Source organism: Panulirus ornatus, chromosome 24 (assembly GCF_036320965.1).
Source record: "Panulirus ornatus isolate Po-2019 chromosome 24, ASM3632096v1, whole genome shotgun sequence".
In the NCBI taxonomy this organism is placed as follows: domain Eukaryota; kingdom Metazoa; phylum Arthropoda; class Malacostraca; order Decapoda; family Palinuridae; genus Panulirus; species Panulirus ornatus.
In genome coordinates, this window is record NC_092247.1 from 5,791,378 (window position 1) to 5,813,997 (window position 22,620).

The following is a 22,620-nucleotide window of genomic DNA, read 5'->3' on the forward strand; positions in this document are numbered from 1 at the left end:
GTGACTGGGAGCCTCCTTCAACGCAAGGAAAACCAAAGCCTTCTCTTCCTTTTACTAACGACGTTCCCATTGCATTACAGAGTTCCGGGAGGCGTTCCGCCTCTTCGATAGGGACGGGGACGGCACCATCACCAAGCAGGAGCTGGGTCAGTTCATGAGGAACCTCGGCCAGTTCGCCACGGAGGAGGAGCTCAGGATGATGCTCGACGAGATCGACATCGACGGTGAGTGAGTTCTCCCCAGCTGGCCAGAGGAGGCCGCCCGAGGTTGGTGTCTGCCCATCGTACGATACAACCTCACCAGAATAATCGTTTTCTGGTGGCTAAACTATCGTTTTGTGTCGACTGGATGGTTCGTATTGTTTCCACTAGATTATGTCGTTTTGTGTTGACCGGATTATCATCCTGTGATTATCCACTGCTTCAGGTTATTGAAGACGCCGATAACTTTAATCGCGGCGAACCTAACTTGTCTTTCAAGGTTTCAGAGCAAAGACTCCTCTCAGACATTTTTGTCTGATTACAGTCATTATCAATATTACTGTTATAACCTGCTTCAACAGCAGTACATATTGTTAACACCGCTAGGACAATGTTGACCCAGAGGCACAACGGATGCCCTGTGAGTTAAAGGATCAAATCACATTGTGACGACTATTTGTCTGTTACGGGGAGAGAGAGAGAGAGCGTCACACTCGTGCTGCCGCGTCACGCTCCACCATAAGCAAAGGAATGTATGTACCGTCACATTTTAAGGACGCCTCAGTAGTACACGGAGGGAATACAACCTCACCAGGAGACGTGCAGGACAACCTCTCCCATGGACGAACTGTGGAGGAAGACGAAAAAGAAGAAGAGGAGGAGAAGGAGGAGGGAAGAAGGAAAGAAGTAATGCTATTATCACTGACCCTCGTCACGTACCAGGCATCCAGCCAGCCAGCCAGCCAGGGTGCCTGACCCACCCCGGAGATCATATTGGTTGGTGGTATCTCTGAAATACCTACTCTGGTTCACGGCTCTCCCTCTCCCGCCCTCTCATTGCTGGCCGTCTTAATATACTCCCAAGTCCTATAGGGTTTGGTTAGTTCTGTGTAAGCTGGAGCAGATCGAAGAGATAAATCACTTTAGTATTCAAAAGGATATATAGACAATATCAATATGTATATATATATACCTACATCCTCCCTACCTTCCCCTATTCATACATGAGGACAAAGCAAGGTAATATTCAAGGTCTGGGGTTCCAATCATAACGCCCAGGCTGTAATCTACCACCAACACATACATGTTCAGGCCCCGTGTGCGTCGTAGATCCAGGTAGAACCACTCGTGAGACGCGTCGCACTCCCAGGCGGTGATCTGGAATACATACAGCGAGAGCGTTAATTCATCACGGTAATATGGATTTCAATTACGGAATGAGGACCAGGTTAGTAAAAAAAAATAACAATGACTGAATGGAGTGTGTTTGTGTGTGGTTGAAGGGTTATAATCAAGAGAGTTGTGGAGCATCCAGGAGGTTGTAGCATCAGATCTGTTTGCCGCTACAACCGCGAGAGTTGTGGAGCATCCAGGAGGTTGTAATATCAGATCTGTTCGCCGCTACAACCGCGAGAGTTGTGGAGCATCCAGGAGGTTGTAATATCAGATCTGTTCGCCGCTACAACCGCGAGAGTTGTGGAGCATCCAGGAGGTTGTAATATCAGATCTGTTTGCCGCTACAACCGCGAGAGTTGTGGAGCACCCAGGGGGTTGTTGTATCTGGTTTTAAAGGGACCTTATCACACAATCCAGCTATCGTCAGACACAAGAGAGAGAGAGAGGAAGAGAGGGAGGCTGGTCGATAAATGATTACCCGGCTGCTTCTACCGTGCACGGGTTTTTCCGGGGTCGGTAGATGATGATGGACCAGATGTGAAATCAAACTCGAAATTTGACTCATCTTTTTTTTCTTCCATCTGTTATAAGTCTGTCTCTTCAGTGTATACTTTCAGGTCCATGGGAGATTAACGCTTTCCTGTCTTCACATTTTCCCCATTTTCTACGTGCATGTTATCGCTAGTCAAACATGAATGACTTTTTTTACCTAATTATTTCTTTTTCTTTTTTTTACTAAATTCGTGACATGTTTATCATAAGAACTAGGTCCCTGGGACAAGCAATCTTCTCAAACGCTATCATCACCTTAACACAATCTGCTCTAATGTTTTTGTAACATGTTTTAATTGTTCTTTTGTTTTTTGGGTTTTTTTTGTCCATGTTTTGATCATGTTTGAAGTTCAGTTCACAATGAACTATACGATTAAAGTGGATAGAGTATACGACCGATGTCCGCGGTTACACGCCTGTGTGTGTGTGTGTGTGAGGAAAGGGTGAGGGGGTTAGGATGGCGTCCACTTCGTCTACGCCTCCGGTACAGTAGGACAACAGCGAACCTCTACAGATCTTGAGCGAGTACAGCTTTTTTCAATTTTTTTTCCTTTCGACACAGTGACACGCGGTGTCCTCGGCTAACGTAACACTCACTGTTACGGCCGAGCGGAGTGACGGCCTCCATTCACATTCCTGGTTAGCTACACCACATCCCACGGCTTCAGGTCGTTAGAAAACACAATGATGTTCAGACTCAAACGTGTCCTAATGACGAGTGAAAATAACATTTTTTTTTTCCTCTTTGGTTTTTCGCGTTTAAATGTAACTGATATTTTGCTCCAGATATGTACACGGAAGATATAAATCGTGCCATAATTTGGCCTTTATTTAAAAAAAAAAAAAGTGGATTGGGAGCTGTGGTTTCGATGCATTATACATAAAAGCTTGCGAATGGACGCGAGCTGAAAGCGGCCCCTTTTTCTTACCCTGTCCCTGGCCGCTACCTCGCTAACGCTGGGAAACGGCGAGCACGGATGGAAAAAGAGAAAAAAAAGAAAATCGTACATACGGCAATCTTCTGAGGTTCCCAGTATCCTGTGGTGCATCTTCCCGAGCGGCCCTTCGTGGCACGACCCGTGAAGTGGAAAATGCACTCGAAACGACTATCAGTCGGTCGTTCACGATGGGTTGAAGGACCTGTTGAGGCCGTTCGAAAGAGGCCCTCACCTTGAACGAGCGACCGGTTAATTGTTTCCCCGTTTTCCACCACTCTTGTATGTTTTTCTGTTTCCCGTTTTCTACCACTCTTGTACGTTTTTCTATGTTTTTTTAGTTATTTTTCTGCTTTTTGCTCATATGTATTTAGCATTGGAAATACTCCTCAAGGAGACTTCCAGTGGGACTTGGTCATCTACGAGGTGATACGGTCCAACCAAACCACATGGGACTTGACCATATGGCGTCCGGATCCCATGTTTCTCACGTATTTCTAATTTCTCGTGACCGTGGTTATCCCAAAATGTGACTGGGACAATGCTAGGATGAGCAGTCATCTAATCCACAATCGTCACGGTAACAACATGGGACAAGTGTTACCAGATCTAGTAAATGTATGACCTACTTTCTGTTCAGAGGGGGGCCATCCGGATCGACTGAATTCAAATTTGACAAAATACGTAAACATTGAACTTATGCACATATTTCACAGAGGATAGCACGTAAAGTATGTGCTACTACTTATTTCCAGTGTGGTGGGGCATTACTTATCATACATGAGGATATATAAATGAATAATCGAACACACTACAGCATTTAATGTCACATAAATATAAGGTAGTATACCCTATACTACCCTATCGTGCTCTCTGCTTCATATTGATCCTCTGGTCCCCTCCGTTTTCTTACACGATATTAGGCGTTACAGAAAACCGACACGGCCACGGTGACTGCGATAAAATAATTTTTGGAAGGGTGGGGGTTACCAGTAATATCATTATCTATATTTAATGTTTGTATGCCTTCGGTAAATATTTTCGGTCTTCTTTTACATATGTAGTTTTTATTTTACAAAACGAGAATACCAATTTTTACCTGGTGACAACCTGCATGAAAAAAAAAAGATTTATGTCAGCGTTGATATGCTATTCTTGCGAGACGGTGCGACAGAGTCTGGAAGTAACAACTGTGAGGAACAGGGTGTTATCTACAAATATTCATGACTTACGTGCTAGTACATGGGGCCAATTTCCCTGGTACTAAGACCTAGCAAGTTATACTGCAGGGTTATACAGGTGCAAGTACCAGGTTCGCTTACTTTCAGACATCTCTCTTACCTTATCATTATTAACACAATCAACCCTACTCCCTCCACATACAGTCCTCAGGCATAACATTCTAAAAATATCCACGCTTTCTCTTTCATTCTTATGCATTTTGGGCCCAAGAGTCGCATCAGTACAATGGATTCGAGATTACTATACCATCAAAGTCACCCATCCTTGTCCTCAAATATAGTAACCTCTCTCCCCACACACTCGTTAGTAAACCTCTCTCTCTCTCTCTCTCTCTCTCTCTCTCTCTCTCTCTCTCTCTCTCTCCCTCTCTCTCTCTCTCTCTCTCTCTCTCTCTCTCTCTCTCTCTCTCTCTCTCTCTCTCTCTCGCTAATTAAGCACACATAATTATGTTCACATCAACTCTCAACTTCACACACGCTCTCAAGCTCGGACACCAGCTTCTGAAACTTTTTCTCTCGAACCCGCCACTAGATATGTGTCATGTGCAAACAGCAACTGACTCGTCTCCCTGGGCCGAAGCATACTGTAGACCCGCCCCTCCCTCCATGACCTTCGCCTTTACCTCCCCATCCATAAGCAGATCAAACAACGAGGATGGCATCAAAATCCCTGTGAATGAAACCACTTCTATCTGCAACTGTTCAACCTTCTCGCTACTTGTACACTTAGGGCTTCCATAAGGAAAGATCCAATGGTGATTTTCTTTCCTATCTTACTAATGTTGGGGTAATCATCCCTGAAAGATATGAGGGGAATCATATGTGGTTCCCCTTAGCATATCCAAAGCTACTTGACAGGGTGTGGCATCAGGGTCTAAGATCTAAGCCCACCTCTTAGGGTTTCCCTCCCTCACTTTGCTCCCTACTGCCTAGCTTTCTCTCTGGCCGCCGATCTTTCGCCGTGGTTGTCGTTGGATCAGCTTCTACTCCAACTCATTACCGCCCCTTAATCCATCAACATCGGTGTCCCTAAAGATACTGTCTTGTCCCTCACACTTTTTCTCCTCTTTATCAACGATTTCCTCTCTTTCACGATTAATCAAATGCACTCATACACTGCTGACCTTACACTGCATTCCACCACATCCTTCATTTCTGCTCCTTCTCTCACTCGATCTGCATCTCCTCGCGACACAACTTCCTTTATTTATGAACCCAGACTTGGACAAGATATCTCAGTAATTAGACAAAACCTGTTTACGTTTAATGCATCCAAGACCCAGTTTCTACCCGTCTCTTTATGTAAAATTCCTCACAACTTTCCTCTCCTTTGTTGGTTCTGTAATTCAACTTCTTGACTCAATGAACATACCTGGGATTACTGTAACATCCACTCTACATAACAAGAATGGCTAAGTCTGCCTCTAAGAAACTGGGAGTCCTGTTTAGACGTCGAAATTTCTTTTCTTCTGAACAGTTGCTCCCTTCATACAAAATACTGATCCGTCCTTGTATGTAGTAATGCTCTCACATCTGTAGTGGTTCTACCTCTGCATCCTTCCTTGACAGAGTCGCGTCGAAAGAGGTCTGACTTGTATACCCTTCCAGGATAACTCCAAAACTTGACCCGTTTGCTTTACGTGGCAATGTTGGTTCACTTTGCCACTTTCATAGGTATTACTGGCTGCTTGTGTGTGCCCCAATCACAAGCAATACTACAGAGTACTTGGCAAGCTGCTGTGTCGTATGATTACTGTGCGGCCGTCGGCACCGGCCGTTTCGATAACTGTTTCCCTCCCTAAAACGTCGAAGCCTTGAAACTCTCTACCCTCTCATGTCCTTCCCAATATTTATGACCTGGCACATTTCAAGGCAGATTTTTCACTTCCTCTGAGATTCGTAAACACTTTCCCTCGCCTCTTCTTTTATTGCCCTCTTTCTTCACAATCCTCACTATACTTCATTTAAGGCCCGGTCTCGATGTGGACTTTCTATCCGTCAAGAAAACAAAGGTCTCTCTTTCTGTCTGTAAAAGTCTGTTGTGTTCCTGCTTACGCCTCTCCGCCGTCTCATGCGTCGGCGTACTTTAATAAGGTTCTGGTCCTGCTCTTTGATAAGACCCCCGTCGGCCAAACAGAGTCTCCTCATCCCAGTCCCGGACCAGTGTTTACTCCGCTAACAAAACCTTCCAACTCGTGGGCCTCCCGCCGCCAGTCTGTTGTGATGAAGCCCTGGTCCTCCCGTGTGTGTGTGTGTGTGTGTGTGTGTGTGTGTGTGTGTGTGTGTGTGTGTGTGTGTGTGTGTGTAGCGAGAGAGAGAGAGAGAAGAAGGGTTAAAGAACTAGTGGAAGAGGAAGTGGTATATAGATGATGAGGAGGAGAGCGTGAAAATAAGAATGATGAGAAAGAGTGGCAAGTGGATGAAGACATAAAAGGGTGTCAGGAATTGGACGGGGTCAGCACGGCGAGGGAAGAGAGAAACACATATACATACAGAAACACACACACACACACACACACACACACACACACACACACACACACACACACACACCGGTACCAGCCTGATGCTAAGAGAATTTATCACAACGGGACAACAGAAGCAACACACGTCAATAACAACAGTTATGTAACTGGACAAAGTAACTGAAAGGGATTCCATGAAGGATATTTTCTCTTTCTTTGGGAGATTATTACGACAAAAAATGGCATCAGCTTAAGGTAAAAGCTGCTTATCAGGAAAAGGAACAAAAACGCAATCAGCTTAAGTGTTAAAGCTTCTTATCAGGGACAGGAATATTGTAGATGTGGGAAGGGAAAGAGGCGACGGAACGGAGGAAAGAGGTGCTGGAACGGGAGGAAACAGATCCTGGAACGGAGGAAAGAGGTGCTGGAACGGAGGAAAGAGATGCTGAAACGGAGGAAAGAGATGCTGGAACGGAGGAAAGAGATGCTGGAACGGAGGAAAGAGATGCTGGAACGGAGGAAAGAGATGCTGGAACGGGGAATAAAGATCCTGGAATGGAAGAAAGAAATGCAAACACGGAGGAAAAGAGACGGCGGAAAGTGAGAAAGAAACGCTGGAAGAGAGGAAAGAGGTGCTGGAACGGCGGGAAAGAGACGATGGAACGGAGGAAAGTCATATTGGAAGGAGGGAGAGAGAAGGTCTGGAAGCTGGAGCGAGAGGGGGGCGGCCCGACTAGCCTGGGGGAGCGTCGGGTCCCTTATCAGCGTTCCAGGTTGTGGAATTGATTTCCAGCGTGTGTGGTTTCCTCAAACACCGACCCACACACACACACACACACACACACACGTCCCCGTTTTAAATGCTCATGTCTACGACGTTTACTTCTATTTTTCCTCAACTCCATCACTTGCCTTTACAATAAATGCCCCATCTATCGTCACGCTCTCGACTCATGGTGTTGACAAGCTGTTATGTGGGGGTTATCAATTTTGTTTGCGTGTCTGGGTAGAGAGGCGTGTCCTGACGCCGGTCGCCAGGGTTGGTGGAGGCGTTGTCTGGCTCTGAGGTGACCATGTTTTACTTGTTGTTTAACACTAATTAACTGCACCGCTCGAGTCCTCCCTCGTGTCTCATAATTTTCCTGTTATTTCTTTCTTTTTTCTCTATTCACACTTGTCCTCTGATGTTGCCAGGCTCATTATAGTCTTCCATGAGACAATATCATTGTATTTACCACGGCTTTTAACTCTGCTTTTCTGGCTAGTGCAAACAGAAAAAGCTCCATGAGATTCTTCCCACTTGGCTCCAAAATAGACTAGATTATCATCTATCGACTAAATGCCACGGTTGGGTACAATCTATCAAATATAAATTTTGGATACCGCGAGATCTCTTCCATTTCAAAACTGTATACGGTTATACTGGAAGATTTTTTTAAGTAATTATTCAACATTTTTTTTTTTTTTTGTATGGTATACACTCTCAAGGGTGGATCACGATGGAGGACCAGGTTGTGTCTGGTTATATGAAGGTATGCGGGTTTTTGAATCATGATTATTATGTTCGTGTGAGGATGGAAGGCGGAGGGAGGCGTGTATCCGTTTGAGACTGCCCACTTTACCCACTGGAAACGCGTCGTACAACCGTGTATCGACAAAGGAAACGGAAGCAGCCTACAAATTCACAGTCAGCTACGTGACAAGTCATGGAGTATCTATACTTTCTTTTCTGATAGATTTTTCAAGGAATGCTAGTCTTGAGACGCTCCCGTGGGAGGATCTTGAGAGAGCCAGCGAAGTCTGACTTAAGAGGAGTCTTAGCAGTTAACACGCTGGCACACTTCTAGCCTCAAGATGTAGTAAATAATGCAAGGAGACCACAGACTAACCTTCCACAGCCAAGCCCCAGAAGACTTTTCTGTGGATTGCTATGACTAACTGATGTGCCTTGGTTTCCCTAAGTTTGCACGTCGCCCCCCCCCCCCCCCCCCCCATATACCATACAGCTCCAATCCTTTCTCGCTAATGCACGCCTCTCACCCTCCTGAATCTTCAGACCCACCAGACCTCTTTACTCTTGTCCTTCCATCTCCCTCGTTCCCCCTCTTTCCCACCCAAATACTCTCTTTGTCTGTCTCCCTTGACGCACCCTCGCACCATAACCAGAAATAACGTCATGAATTACAAGGGAATGGATGGCAATACCACAGATACGTGGGCAAACGTTTCAACAAGAGAACGTTAGAATAACCAGACACCAAATGTTGTCACGACGAAGACCACCAACACAATCAAATCAAGGCTGATCGAATACTTTAATGATATCAGTTGTCCATAAATAACCTTGTTCAAGGCAATGATATGATATGCAAGTATTTCAACTTTTTTCCTTTCAGATTAGAGGCTGAAACACAGCCTCCTTTGTGTATCAGGCGGGTGTAAATTAAAACTCTCCTTTTCTCCTTATTGTTCTCCACTCCTCGTTGTCTTATATGTCTCCTTAATACACCTCACAATTCTTTAAACACCTCACGACTATTCACGGCCCCTTGCATCTCCTTGGCTGCTCACGCTCCTCCTATTCCTCCTCATTACCTCATGAGTCTACACTCTTCCTTAAGTACCAATGCGTTTCCTCATCCTTCCTCATGCCTTCTCTCATGTCCTCATGACCCTCACACTCAGTGTCGGTATTCGCTACGCTGCCATACATTGGAACTCATCTTCTCGTGGTTCTCCACTGCCTCCCTATGGCTCCTAGCACCACCACCACCTCACCTCTTGTTTACCGTTTCCTCGTCGTGTTCTTGACACGCGTGGGTATGACAAACACATCCTCCACACATGGACTCGTATCTCCTTCACGCTCCTCCAACTGTAACTTTTGAACACTTTCCCCCGTGCTGGTTCTTCTCTGCCTCGCCACAACCAGAATATTTTCCGATATTCTGACATTTGATAATTAGTATTCCGACAGTCTTGCCCGTTCCAGACACGGGCTGGCAACTGCACGGGGACACCTTGCCCTACCTGTCGGAGAGGGGAAGGCAATGTAACCACTTCAAAAACACTGGTCCTGCCCCCACACACACTCTCCTCCCCTCAATGGCCCTATGGCAGGAGGAGGAGGAGGCGGACGAGGACCCTCCTGCCCTTACCTCGCCTCAGAGCAGCATCAACACAGCCCTTGATGGTGTAAACAACGGCTGCGCTCCTTCTGTGTCTACTCCCCACGAGCGTCAGCCACACCTACACCATCTGTCCTCACCAGCCTATCCATTCATTGTCCTCGGGATGAGGATAATAACATCCTCTATCCTCTTAACCTCCCTCAGGACGGGTTTAAAAAAAAAAAAAAAAAAACCCTCCGTCCACACTGTGGTCCACACACTAACAGCAACACACTCTACTCCTCTCATCCTCCTCTTTAGGAAAATGGAAACATGTTCTCCTCCATCCTCCACCCCTCTCCCCTTACACCTACCCCACTCTCGCCGCCTTCAAAGCGTCAGCAACACCCCCAACATCTCCCTCCTCCTCCTCCTCCTCCTCCTCCTCCTGAACAGTAGGACCACCACCGTCCTGCTGTTCATCGCCAGCAGCACCTCTGGTCTCCAGGATCAATAATACCTGCTCGTCTTCCCTAAATGGCCTCGTCATATATTTTCGTTCTCATCAAGTTGTTTTTTTTTTATACAAATACTCTTTCAACGACTATTTCAAAATCCTTGATAAACAAGTATAAAACTCTACTTCAACTCAGTATACTTTCTTTACGTGAGGGACGCTCGTGACGCTTTTAATATAGAAAAAAATATATAATCCTGTCTTTTGGAAGGAAAAAAAATCAACTCTTGTATTTTCACCTTCCCTTACAATGTCTTCCTAGCCATAATGTCTCACCTTGAGGCTGGAAACTCGTGTCTTATACAGCAAAGCAGTTAAGATTGGCAGGTTAAGTGTTTCTCTCTCTCTCTCTCTCTCTCTCTCTCTCTCTCTCTCTCTCTCTCTCTCTCTCTCTCTCTCTCTCACACAGTAGAAGGTGAGTAGGTACGTACTCTACCTATCTGTTCTTCTATCTACGTATTTTCATCATTTCGTCTTTGTTTCTGTGGTTGTTTCTCATCTGCGTCTTCTTCTCTGGGTCATTTTTTCCCTAAACTCAACACTTTATGTTTTCTCGCATTCCTTGTCTCACCCGATCATTCTGTCTCACAGCCTTTTAACAAACATCCCGTCAACTCATCCTTCAATCATACAGTTTTCCTCTCCTCGCCTCATTAATGAATGCTTTTTGATCTACTTCTCTCTCACTTTCATCTTCACTCCCTCATCTGTCATTCGTATTCTCATCAATTCCCTATTTCGTGTGACAATCCTCCTCCTTTTTCGTCCATGATGGCAACCCTCCGTCAAATCTTTCTCTGTCGGTAACCCAGAAAATACTTTTTTTTCCCCTCGTAAATCTCTGACTTTCTCTACACTTTATGTTCTTCCCACTCTGCTCCACCCACGGCCCAACAACCCCCAGAAGGGCGGGGCAGGTGGAGGAGCGGGCTATGATGCGGTGGCATAAGAGGAGCGACAGAGGAGGAGCTCCCCCTCCGCCAGAACTCAGCCTCCTCCTCCCATTCAGTGTCTGTCCACGTCTTGCTGGAGGTGGGTCTCCCTCCCTCGCCCGATGTTCCTGGCCGCAACTCTCCCTCACTCCCGACGTGGCCGCGTGCGTGTGAGAGTGTGTGTGTGCGCGTGACACCGAGACACACACACCTCTCGTTTGGCAGTGGAACTTTTATGTGAGGAACTTTTACGTGAGGAACTTTGCGTGCAGACACGAAGTTAGTGTCGGTGGTGTTACACCAAGTGCTTTGTGACTCGCTGGAACAAACAGTTGCTGCAGAAGTTCAACGGTAAATTGCAGAGAGAGAGAGAGAGAGAGAGAGAGAGAGAGAGAGAGAGAGAGAGATGGGGGCGGGGATCTTTTTTTCTCCTCTCTCCCTCTCTCTCTCTCTCCACCTGAGCCTGAAGCCTCCAGCGTGAGGCGATGCCCGGTGAGGAGGAGGGTTCGCCCATACTATACCGCTGCTTCGGAATGGGGAGTGGAGTGTAGAGGCGACTCGGTCTAGTGCGTGTGTGTGTTTGTGTCCAGGCGCTGGAGAAGATTATTCCTGACGAACCTAAATTTAACGCCTCCGTATAATCTCCTCCGCCAGCTCTTATCTGCAGGACCTCTGGGTTGCCACAGTGGTCATTTTCCTAAGGCACACTGCCGCTTGGACGTGGCGTGGGCCTCAATACACACACACACACGTCGAGCATCTTCACCCTCCTCTCGTGGCTCTGGTCTTGCGATCTCGTGAGTGTTTCGTCACGCAAAATTTGGCCCTCGCTCCCTTGTGTCATCATTTCAGAGAACCCGGCATTAATCACGCATACATTACCTTCTGATATAGATCATGAAATAGATCATCTCTTTTTTTTCTTTCATGGCAAAAAAAGAAAAATATGTGATCAGTAGGCATTCGCCTGCACATACTCTCGAAGAATTTCTCTCAAAAAAAAAATATATAAAAAAATGGTTTTCAAATCGTCGCTCTCTCTCTCTCTCTCTCTCTCTCTCTCTCTCTCTCTCTCTCTCTCTCTCTCTCTCTCTCCCCGGGAATATGCCATCATCTCTCAGTCAACGTTATCAAAAAGGGTTTACCATTTTTTTGATACAACAGGAAAGTTTCAGAAATATACGATGAATTTCCATCACTGTCACTCACGGCGGGGTAGTTTGTTTGTTATTTTGTGTGACGGTATGCAGGAGAGAGAGAGAGAGAGAGAGAGAGAGAGAGAGAGAGAGAGAGAGAGAGAGAGAGAGAGTCCTGAAGACGATGCGAGCCTCGAGTCCTCCTCGATGCTGAGACCTTCAAGTGTAGAGATAACACCATCACGTCTACGGATGTGCCACAAGGGACGTCTCTCTCTCTCTCTCTCTCTCTCTCTCTCTCTCTCTCTCTCTCTCTCTCTCTCTCTCTCTGTTTCCTGTGGACCTACCTCTCTCTCTCTCTCTCTCTCTCTCTCTCTCTCTCTCTCTCTCTCTCTCTCTCTCTCTCTCAGTTTTCTGTGGACGTCCCTCTTAGTTTTCTGTGGACTTCTCTCTAGTTCTCTGTGGACGTCCCTTCACAGTTTTCTGTGGACGTCTCTCTTAGTTTTCTGTGGACGTCCCTTCTCAGTTTTCTGTGGACGTCCCTCTTAGTTTTCTGTGGACTTCTCTCTAGTTCTCTGTGGACGTCCCTTCACAGTTTTCTGTGGACGTCTCTCTTAGTTTTCTGTGGACGTCCCTTCTCAGTTTTCTGTGGACGTCCCTTCTCAGTTTTCTGTGGACGTCCCCCTTAGTTTTCTGTGGACTTCTCTCTAGTTTTCTGTGGACGTCCCTCTTAGTTTTCTGTGGACGTCCCTTCTCAGTTTTCTGTGGACGTCCCCTCTCAGTTTTCTGTGGAAGTCTCTCTCTCTCTCAGTTTTCTGTGGATGTCTCTTCTCAATTTTCTGTGGACGACTCTCTCTCTCTCTCAGTTTTCTGTGGACGTTTCTCTCTCTCAGTTTTCTGTGGACGTTTCTCTCTCTCAGTTTTCTGTGGACGTTTCTCTCTCTCAGTTTTCTGTGGACGTCCCTCTTAAAGGTGATTCATATTTCTTGCATCTGTATATAATCTGACGAATGAACTCACCGAAGTGTGGACGAGCTTTTGACACGTGATATTAACGAAGGCAGTTCAGAGTCCTCTGTAATATACACCCGATTTCCATCTGCGATCAGAGATCTGAAATGAATTTTATCCTCTCTTTTTTTCAATGTCTCGCCTACCAGCGTTTATTAAATCTTTGAGTGAGGAACGAGCTCCTCAAGGATGCGCAGGAAGAACCCACCCGGCGAAGGGAGGGGCGTTGAGTTCGCGTCTACCTGACGGAGACGTGAGTCGAAAGGGCAAACATTCAAGCCAAAAAAAAGAGGGGAAGGTTGGCAAAGTTCCCACTTGACAACGAGGACGTTTACAAGACTTGGCGCCTCAGTGTTCGAAACTCGAATGAAAGAAAACCCCTTCAGCTAAAGGAGGACATCAGATGAGCAGTCAGGGGTCGAGAGAATGGAGGGGAAAACACCCACTTGGCCCAAGGGGATTTGAAAGCTTACCCATCTGGCCCATATAAAAGGAAGTCGTGTGAGCATCCACGTCAGCCTAACAACACGACCAAAACACCTCTTAGCCAAGAGGGTCGTCTTGAGAGCAGCGCCGGGCTTTGGAAACGCCTGGAGAGCACCCCCTCTCCGCTCCACCAGGGCACCGTCGACGGCGCATCTATTTGCTCCTCTCAACGTTAATTTTCCCAAATGTGAATCAATAACCTTCTTAAAATGGGTTGGAGGCGGATGTCGGGGGTGAGGGAGGGAAGCTGGGCGTTATTGGATGATAAACGAGAAGGCGACGTGAGTCTAAAAGTCCGGGTAAGGGGTTTGGGAAGGCGTTAGAGCTGTCTAAAATAATGGGTCGATGTTGAGCTTTACATGAGGCCGCCCGTGAGTAATGGCTTAGATTAAAACGTTGGGCACCGCCCTCAGTTTATGAGCCAAGACCAGAGGTGTGGTAAACTCCCAGCTGCCTTTATACCAGATGGGCTTAAGGGATTTCGAGGAGCTCCAGTTATGGGAAAGTGTGGGTGGATGTTGACAGCTTCACCTTCACGTCTCGGTGAAGAGCTGGAGGTGTGCTAAGTGCATTATAGGTGAGGGTGGAGGAAGGTGTGGAGATGCCTCAAGTCCAGGCGAGACGGTATGGCTGGCCTACCATCTCATATTCTTCCCTCTACGTTTAGGGTCGCCCTTATGAAGAAGGGGGTCGTTTCATTCCTTTATACACTCCTCTCGTGTCCAGAGGAGTTTGAGGTTGTTTTTAGTTATAAAGATCAGGTTGAGAAACACGAGGGAACAGCTGGCTTTGCTGTGGACCGACTGCCCAGTCCTGGATTCGAACACAGGTGGGCCCATGCGTGATTCATAGTCAGCAATAATGATTTTTTATTTAAAGAAGGAACAGAGAAGGGGGCCAGGTGAGGATATTCCCTCAAAGGCCCAGTCCTCTGTTCTTAACGCTACCTCGCTAACGCGGGAAATGGCGAATACTATAATATATATATATATATATATATATATATATATATATATATATATATATATATATATATATATATATATATAATGTGTGGAACGAACCATAGACAAGTGCAAGTCAGTCTAACTATATATGTAGTCGACTGTCGCTGATCACCATTTTCTTAATCAAAAATCAATCTTAAAATCGATATTTCAGGAAGAGAGAGAGAGAGAGAGAGAGAGAGAGAGAGAGAGAGAGAGAGAGAGAGAGAGAGAGAGAGAGAGAGAGAGAGAGAGAGCCGGCATCATCTGAAAACCAGAAAATGATAAAAAAAAAAAATTGCAAAGAATTTCATTTACGTTAGAACTGAAGGTCAGGGTTCTGCGATCCATTGATTAAAGCTGACACAACTGGCACTTGGCTCGTGTGTGTGTGTGTGTGTGTGTGTGTGTGTGTGTGTGTGTGTGTGTGTGTGTGTGTGTGTGTGTGTGTGAGTATCGTAAACTCCCACCTGGTAATAATACTCATCATCAATGTTTTCGTATCCTCAGTGTCATCAAAGGTCTCGTATCTTCAGTGGGCCCTGAGGGATGATCAGTCGATGGAAAGCGACGAGTCTCCAATGATCCGGGAACCGTGAACGTTATAACACGACTCGAAGGAAAGCGAGCGCAGAAGAGCGCCTTTTGTGAATACATTCCTCCCCTCCAACCCATCTCTCATGACACGGAGAGAGACACACACTGACCCTTAGAACCAACAGTGTCCTTCCACATCACTATGTCCTCTGCACTTGAGCCTTCAACCTCTAGTGCCTCCCTTAACCTCCACACGCCTGTGGGTGACTGTGGTTGGGTGGTGTCAGCGCCAGCACCATCTGGGCGCCTCCAGCCACCTGTGGCAAGGGAGGCGCTACTTAGCGGCAGCAGGGAAGGGAGGGAGGGGAAGTTCCCCCTGCGGTGATCAGTCACCAATTTCGAGAATATTAAAGTCTTGCTCCGCGGGTGGGCGGGCAGGGGCGATCCCGCCGGCCACCAGCTGTGTGGGGGAGATTAGAGGAAGGAGGGAGTTCCGGGAGGCTAGAGGACTGAGGATAGGAAAGGACGAAGGACGGTGAGGCTAAGGAACTGAGGATAGGGAAGGATGAAGGATGTTGAGGCTAGGGAACTGAGGATAGGGAAGGATGAAGGATGGTGGACTGTGGAAGGGATTAAGAGGAAAGGGATAGGCATCTTAGAGACATGGGAAAGGATGAGCGAGGGAAAATGGATAGGGAAATGCAAGAGTGGAGAAAGATGGGACACACACACACACACACACACACACACACACACACACACACACACACACACACACACACACACAATTATGTACTGCGTAATGGGGGAAATAATAATTACCAGATCTTAAAAACCAACTAATCATACTCTTCGCATCTCCCCTTCATAAGTCAAACATTAATTATTGTACTTACGAGTAATTACCAACTCCCACAGTAAGGGGATATTTATACATAATAAACTTAATTTTTTTTGTAGTCAGTACACGTAAACCTTTCATTAAGTTTATTCCATTCAATTACTAATCGGATACTATAAACGGTTCTTCTTTATATCTGATCTAACTAGATACTTCCTCTTCTTTTGACCTCTGGTTGATGCATGTTTCCATATTCCGAACATCTGTTTACTGGCATGATCATCTAACTGGTTTAGAAACCTAGAGATGATCAAGTCGCCCATTACTCTTCTCTCATCCACAGCGGACAAATCTCTATGGCCTCCAAAACCCTTCTCTATACTCATCTCTATTCATTTCTCGAGCTGTCTTCGTCGTCTTCCTCTGAACCTCCTCCAACAGTTCTATGCGCTTAAATACGGAGACAAAACTTGAGACAGATAGTGTACCACAGACCTAACATACACTGTGAATAGTTTCCTTGGCATTTCTCATCCGTGTACCTGTATGAATACGGTCCTTGTACCTGCCATCTGTCACTCTAGTCTCCTTTACAATCCTCCTGCACTTCTGGTATGTCCTCTCAGACGAACACCCATCTGTGGTCCTCCTCCTCCGTCAGCCTGTCCCTCAGCCTGACCTAGCGCCTCTCAGTCAACCACACACCTCCGTATCGAGAGCAGCCACGACGGACCATCGTCACATCTCGACTACGTCCAACATTTCGATACGCCTCCCAGCCTCTATCTAGTTCCGTCCTGTCATCTGTAGTCCTTTCATTTCCCTGGGATGTAATCAACTTCCAGTACAGAAAGCATCGGGTTCCGTCTGTCCTCCTCCCTCCTCACTTAAATCTCTCTCTGTTCTGGAGTAGCCAATTCGCTGGTAATTCGTCCCCCCCTCAACACCTCTGGTTCTTTTAAGAATGTACCTTCCACTTCCACGTACTCATACTGAATACACTGTGTCAAGCCTCTCACTGAATGCAGCCTATATTTCCCCTTACAGTTCAATCTCTATGCGAAACAGAACCCTCTCTATATCTCTCTCTATATCAATCCACAATGTCCTTCTATTTCAAAATCACCCCAAGTTTTCTCCCCCTGTTGACGATCCTCTCTGCTTTGGGTCCCCGGTTATAGCGGGGTGTTTACGGCCTGGGGAGAGGCGAGTCAGCGCATTTCCAACACCACCCACTCAGCCAAGGTCAAGAGTTGAAAACCTGGTTACGTAAAACGAATATGTCGCCTGTAGTTGGCCGGGTCACCACAGAGAGGTCGCTCAGGTTGTCATCATGGAATATTTTCGAAGTCGAACTCCGATCTAAAGGTTTTCTTCATCCGGGAAACTTGTGACCCGTATATGCCTCCCAATTCATCTTTTCTTTGAATAATTTACTTCAGGCTTATCGAGAATGGAAAATATAATTTTTGTAATATCTGGCATCTCTTCGTTAGCTACAGGCGCTTTTAAACAGCTCGGGAGACGGCGATCTTGCCTGTCACTATCGACGTGCACCAGATTATATATATATACCCTAACCTGAGCCAGGTACCCATGCTGGATGAACAGCTGGGTTGACTGTGAACCGACTGCCGCAACCAGGATTCGACCGTAAGTGCTCGACCCTGGGCGGCCTGTGAATGCGTCACGTAAATTCCTATCCAATACACTGCCTCTACGAAGCCCTTGTCTCCTCGTCTTCGGCCAAGAGCAGCTCCAGGAGACTCAGGTCCTGGGAAAACAACTCGTGTGTGTGTGTGTGTGTGTGTGTGTGTGTGTGTCGCTTGCTTGTCTCAGACCCCCAATCTCTCCAGCGACAAAGAATATAAAATAATGGAAGACTGGCTGACTGGCTGGCTGCTGCTGCAAGTAATCACCCGGGCGTTGTGGAGTGACGTCTCGTCCTGTGTGTGTGTGTGAGACTCTCCTCCCTCATGAGAGCCTGTCTCTTGTGTCGATATTCTCGTGTCTCTTCATGACAGACAAATTGATTCAGGATGTTATGTTGTGTCACAGCTGACGTCACACTGGCTCATACCGTCGTCCTTGTTGGTGTCAACTGGTTATTGGTCTCTAGTCTTAAGAGTTGAGGGCGTCTGTGGGCATCAGTTACTGAAGTGTGAAGACGGGTATAATTTTTCAATGCTATACAGGGGGGGTTGGTGGCTAGTTATGGGGTGATTTGGACACCCACATTCAGGTGGGATAGTATTCGGAGGATCTTGTTGCCTTGTGTCGATGATGCGTGTGGTATGGGGGAGAGAACAGTCATGCGTTTTGTCATCCGTGAGGCTGAGAACAGCCTGTGTTTGCCGAATGAGCGACTAACAACACGGAATGGTTCTGTGTCTGACTGGGGGAGGTTTAAGAAGGACGCCTGAGAACTTTCCTGGAGATGCAGACATTATCTATACAACAGCCCCAGTAGGCTGGGGAGTGTATGAGGCCTTGTCTGCCACGGACGGCCTGGTCCTTGTTCACGTCCGCTCAACCTGCCCCACACAACACAGACAAGTTGCCTGGTTAACCCTGCGTTATCTTACCAAGTTAATTTTGTGTCAAAAACATTTTTCTCTCTAAAGAAAAATAAAAGGAAAAAAAAATCGGTCTTCCAGTGCTGGAGAATTTACGTAACTACACACCTGCCCTCAGCTCGAGCCTCCATTATAAGGGCTGGCGTCCCTTGGACATTGTAAGGGCTGGCGTCCCTTAGATTCAGCCTCACTGATACCTCAGAGGTGACCAGGCCTCTCCCTTCTACCCCCAACCCCTGCTGGAGGAGTCATGAGGTCCTCCGTTCGTTAGTCTGCCTCACACTCCTGGGGTCTCCTCCTCCTCCTCTTGAGGTTTTTAATTGGAGTCCAAACACAAGGATCGTCGAGACCCGGGCCCTTCCCCCGGGACCAAGACGGTGACCTGAAGCTGTGAGGCTGGCGGGCAATGGGAGGTGTAGAGAAGCACCCGAGGTTGTGGAATACGTGGAGGAGGTGGATGGGCGATAGCTGGGTGAGGGAGGAGTGTAAGCAGAGTCTTGGAAAGGGGTCGTGTGGTGGACAAGGGATGGCGTTAGTTAGGGTCGTGTGGTGGAAGGGGGAGGGTGTATAATGCTGCTACACCGCTAACACACTTTAAGCAGGTCGACCTACACTACCACACTTGGTAACATCTGGCATCTTCCCTATCCTCAAAGACCCCAACCTCACATCAACTATTCTAGTTTTCCCACTCTGAACATTTTCACTTTCGTCCCTTACATGCCCGACGATTGTGTGGGACTCATGCCTCACCCGCCGACATACCCAATGATACATGTTATTCCCAACTGGTTCTTCTAAAGCCCTCGAACAAATAAATAGCCACTTTCTGCCTACATTCATATACTCACCAGCACTCATGCATGAGTCCACACCAGTTCTCTCCTCTGCAGAACAGATCGGCGTCGATGTTCTTGTGGTCTAACAAACTCGTAAGCATCAAACACACACACACACAGTATGACCTGACACCGTGCGTGTGTGATTACCTCTTTGTATAGTAGAATGAGAGTTATTTACTCTCTGGGCCCCATCTCTTGATGCGTAATTACCATACTGTATTACCGTGCAGGGAGCGAGGTCTGTACTCGTCATCAGGTCACCCCTTACTCTTCTTTCTTTCCATGATGGTCAAATCTTCTAAGACCTCTAGCCTTTCCCTGTAACTCATGTCTCTTAATTTTGATACCATCGTTGTTGCCCTCCCCTAGACCTTCTCCATCACATCTGTGTACTTCTCTCACTGTAGTGACCAAACTGGCATTGCTGATTCTACGTAGGATGTGAACAGCTGGCCGGATAATTCCTTCTCCGCGTACCAGAATACAATTCTAATACTTGCCAGCATACAGTCGGTCTCCTTAACTGTTCTCCTAACGCAGAACATGGCGACATGTTTAGGACGACCTCTACATGGCTCTGCGTCATAAACTATCGACTGCTGAACGGTCGTTAAGCCATTTACTGTGTATATTTGGATGAGTACAGCCTAATGATCGTTGTCAGACCTGCGCACTACCTGCGGAGAGGCACAGTACACACACACACCTCCCCAGTCCTCGACGTTTGCTTTATAACTCACTGTACAAGTCTTCATGTGACACATCCCCCACCACCCTCCCCTCCCGGACGTGACCTCCGTCTGAAGAAGTGGTGGAGGAGGGTCCTTGCTGTGTGGGGAGGGGAGAGAGAGATGAAAGGCCTCTCTCTCTCTCTCTCTCTCTCTCTCTCTCTCTCTCTCTCTCTCTCTCTGAAATCATTCCATTTTTCTCTCCAAACCTTCTTTCATCGTCTTCAATGCTTCTGACCTTCCCATGTTACCGCTTTCCTGTATATTCATTTGTCTCTTTGTGTTCGTCATGTGTCTCATTTGATTCGCTCTTTCGCACGCGTGATACAACTTTAATTACTCACCTCGCACTTTATTACCCCCATCATACCACGCGGGATGTTATAACAGAAACACACGCATCAAGAAGTGACTAAAACGCTGTGAATATCTGAGATAAAACAGATACTTAAACAAAGCGAAGAGATACGAGTAGACATCCAATCATCATCTTAGGGAAAAAGGATATATATAAAAACAGTAAGGAGGAAGGACAGACAAGAGGAAACAAAACGCTGCAGTAAAGAAAAGAGCAAAGAGAACAACGTAGATCGTGTACGAACAAATAGCATCAAGTAGGAAGGAGGTGAGGTGAAGGAGGAGACCAGCGAGGAAAGGGAGCTACTGAGGGAAGAAGACCCAAGCAAGAGAGGTTACTGCAGGAGGTGGGAGGAGGATGAGCGGCGGCGCGGCGAGGGAGCAGGGTGTCGTAGCGGCCCGGCGGTGCGCGGGCAGCCAGCCACCCCGACGCCGGGGTCTGCACGACTCCCGAGACGACACGGACTCGCCGTCCCCACCAACACCAGCCAGGAGGAGGAGGAGAGGTAAGTGTGGGGCAGTGTGTGTGGGAGGAGGAGGAGAGGTAAGTGTGGGGGGCAGTGTGTGTGGGAGGAGGAGAGGTAAGTGTCAGGTAGTGTGTGTGTGGGACGAGGGAGGAGGAAGAGGAGAGGTAAGTGTGAGGCTGGGTGTGTGGGAGGAGGAAGGGGGAGCAGAGCAGTCTGTACCGGGTAGGAGGAGGTGTTGCGAGTAACGACATGAGGAGGAAGACCAGAATAGGTGGCGGTCACTAATTCATGAGGAGGTTGGTGCATGAGGTAGTAGCTGGTGGCGCAAGGATGAGGACGATTTGTACGACGCAGAAGTAAATGGCTCATCCCTCACAGCAGGTCCCAACAAAAGGACGTTCTATACACCCACGACAGGGGCAAGATAACACAACACCTTGGCATCATACATAGGACTGGCTGCCTTTATCTTCCCCTCCATTGCTCGACAATGTTTGCTATTCTAGAAATATTCAAAATCTTCTACTTGATCAACAGCTGGTGATACAGTGCAACGCATGGAAGTCCCTTTCAGTAGGTTCTCCTGTGTAAGGTCGAAGATTATGTTGAGAGATGGAAGCCACTTGGTCCTACACTTAATGATGTAGTTGAATGATAAATACTTAATTTGATAACATGTTGTTGTCACCATTAGTGTTATACATCACTGATGTATTATTCCAGTAAAGCAGATTTTTAACACAGTTGTTTCATCCCTAATATATCATACACATCTTGTGCATGTCCCTGCATGGAATACGTAATTACATAAATCATCTTGACTGATTCCATCATTATCATCTCAAATTTGGCCATATATTTTCTGATCCTTGATTCAAAGACTTCATGAAGAAACAACACGTTCTAACTATATTTACCCCAACAGATTACCGCCTCAAGAATCAGTTCCAGATTGCACTTGTCTTTTTTCAAAGTTTCATCTAAGCAAAATTTTCCACTTCAGCAGAACCGAACACGATATTTACTGTGTGTGTGTGTGTGTGTGTGTGTGTGTGTGTGTCTCAGCTTACTGAAAATGAATCACGGTTCGTTCCCTGGGTCTTAATCTTTCTCCCATCTGTTAACATTTCTCGGCAAACTCTACCTCGTGTCAAGCCAGCTGACTGCCCGCAAGGTAATTTATCATGTAATTAACAGCAATTAAGGTCGTGTCACGTCGAGAGATCATGATACATGTACAGCCAACATCATACGAATCATTTTACAAGACTCGTTCATTCTTTTTTTTACTAGAAAACTTAAAGAGGAATTTCTTTAAAATACAAGTTGCATGCTGGCTCGCCCCGCGGAGATGGGAGAGGTTCGAATGTGGTTTGCATCGTAAAAAGATATGGTTTTGGTTCCCGTCATGGAGCTATATATATATAAAACTGGAGATCTACTTACACTTTACCGAGCGAAACACACACACACACACACACACACACACACACACACACACACACACACACACACACACATATCC

At 46.7% G+C, this 22,620-nt stretch overlaps 1 protein-coding gene and 1 long non-coding RNA gene across 2 annotated transcripts in view; both read left to right on the plus strand.

Annotated features, from left to right (window-relative positions):
* Positions 1-22,620, plus strand: part of LOC139757033 (neo-calmodulin-like) — a 53,720-nt gene that overhangs the window by 22,976 nt on the left and 8,124 nt on the right. Inside the window, exon 3 of the mRNA XM_071677033.1 lies at positions 81-224. Coding sequence (XP_071533134.1) covers positions 81-224 — 144 coding nt within the window. The remainder of the gene's footprint in view (positions 1-80; positions 225-22,620) is intronic.
* Positions 1,367-20,976, plus strand: LOC139757034 (uncharacterized). Its single transcript, XR_011714489.1, has 2 exons — positions 1,367-11,228; positions 20,662-20,976. It is a non-coding gene; the product is annotated as an uncharacterized lncRNA (long non-coding RNA).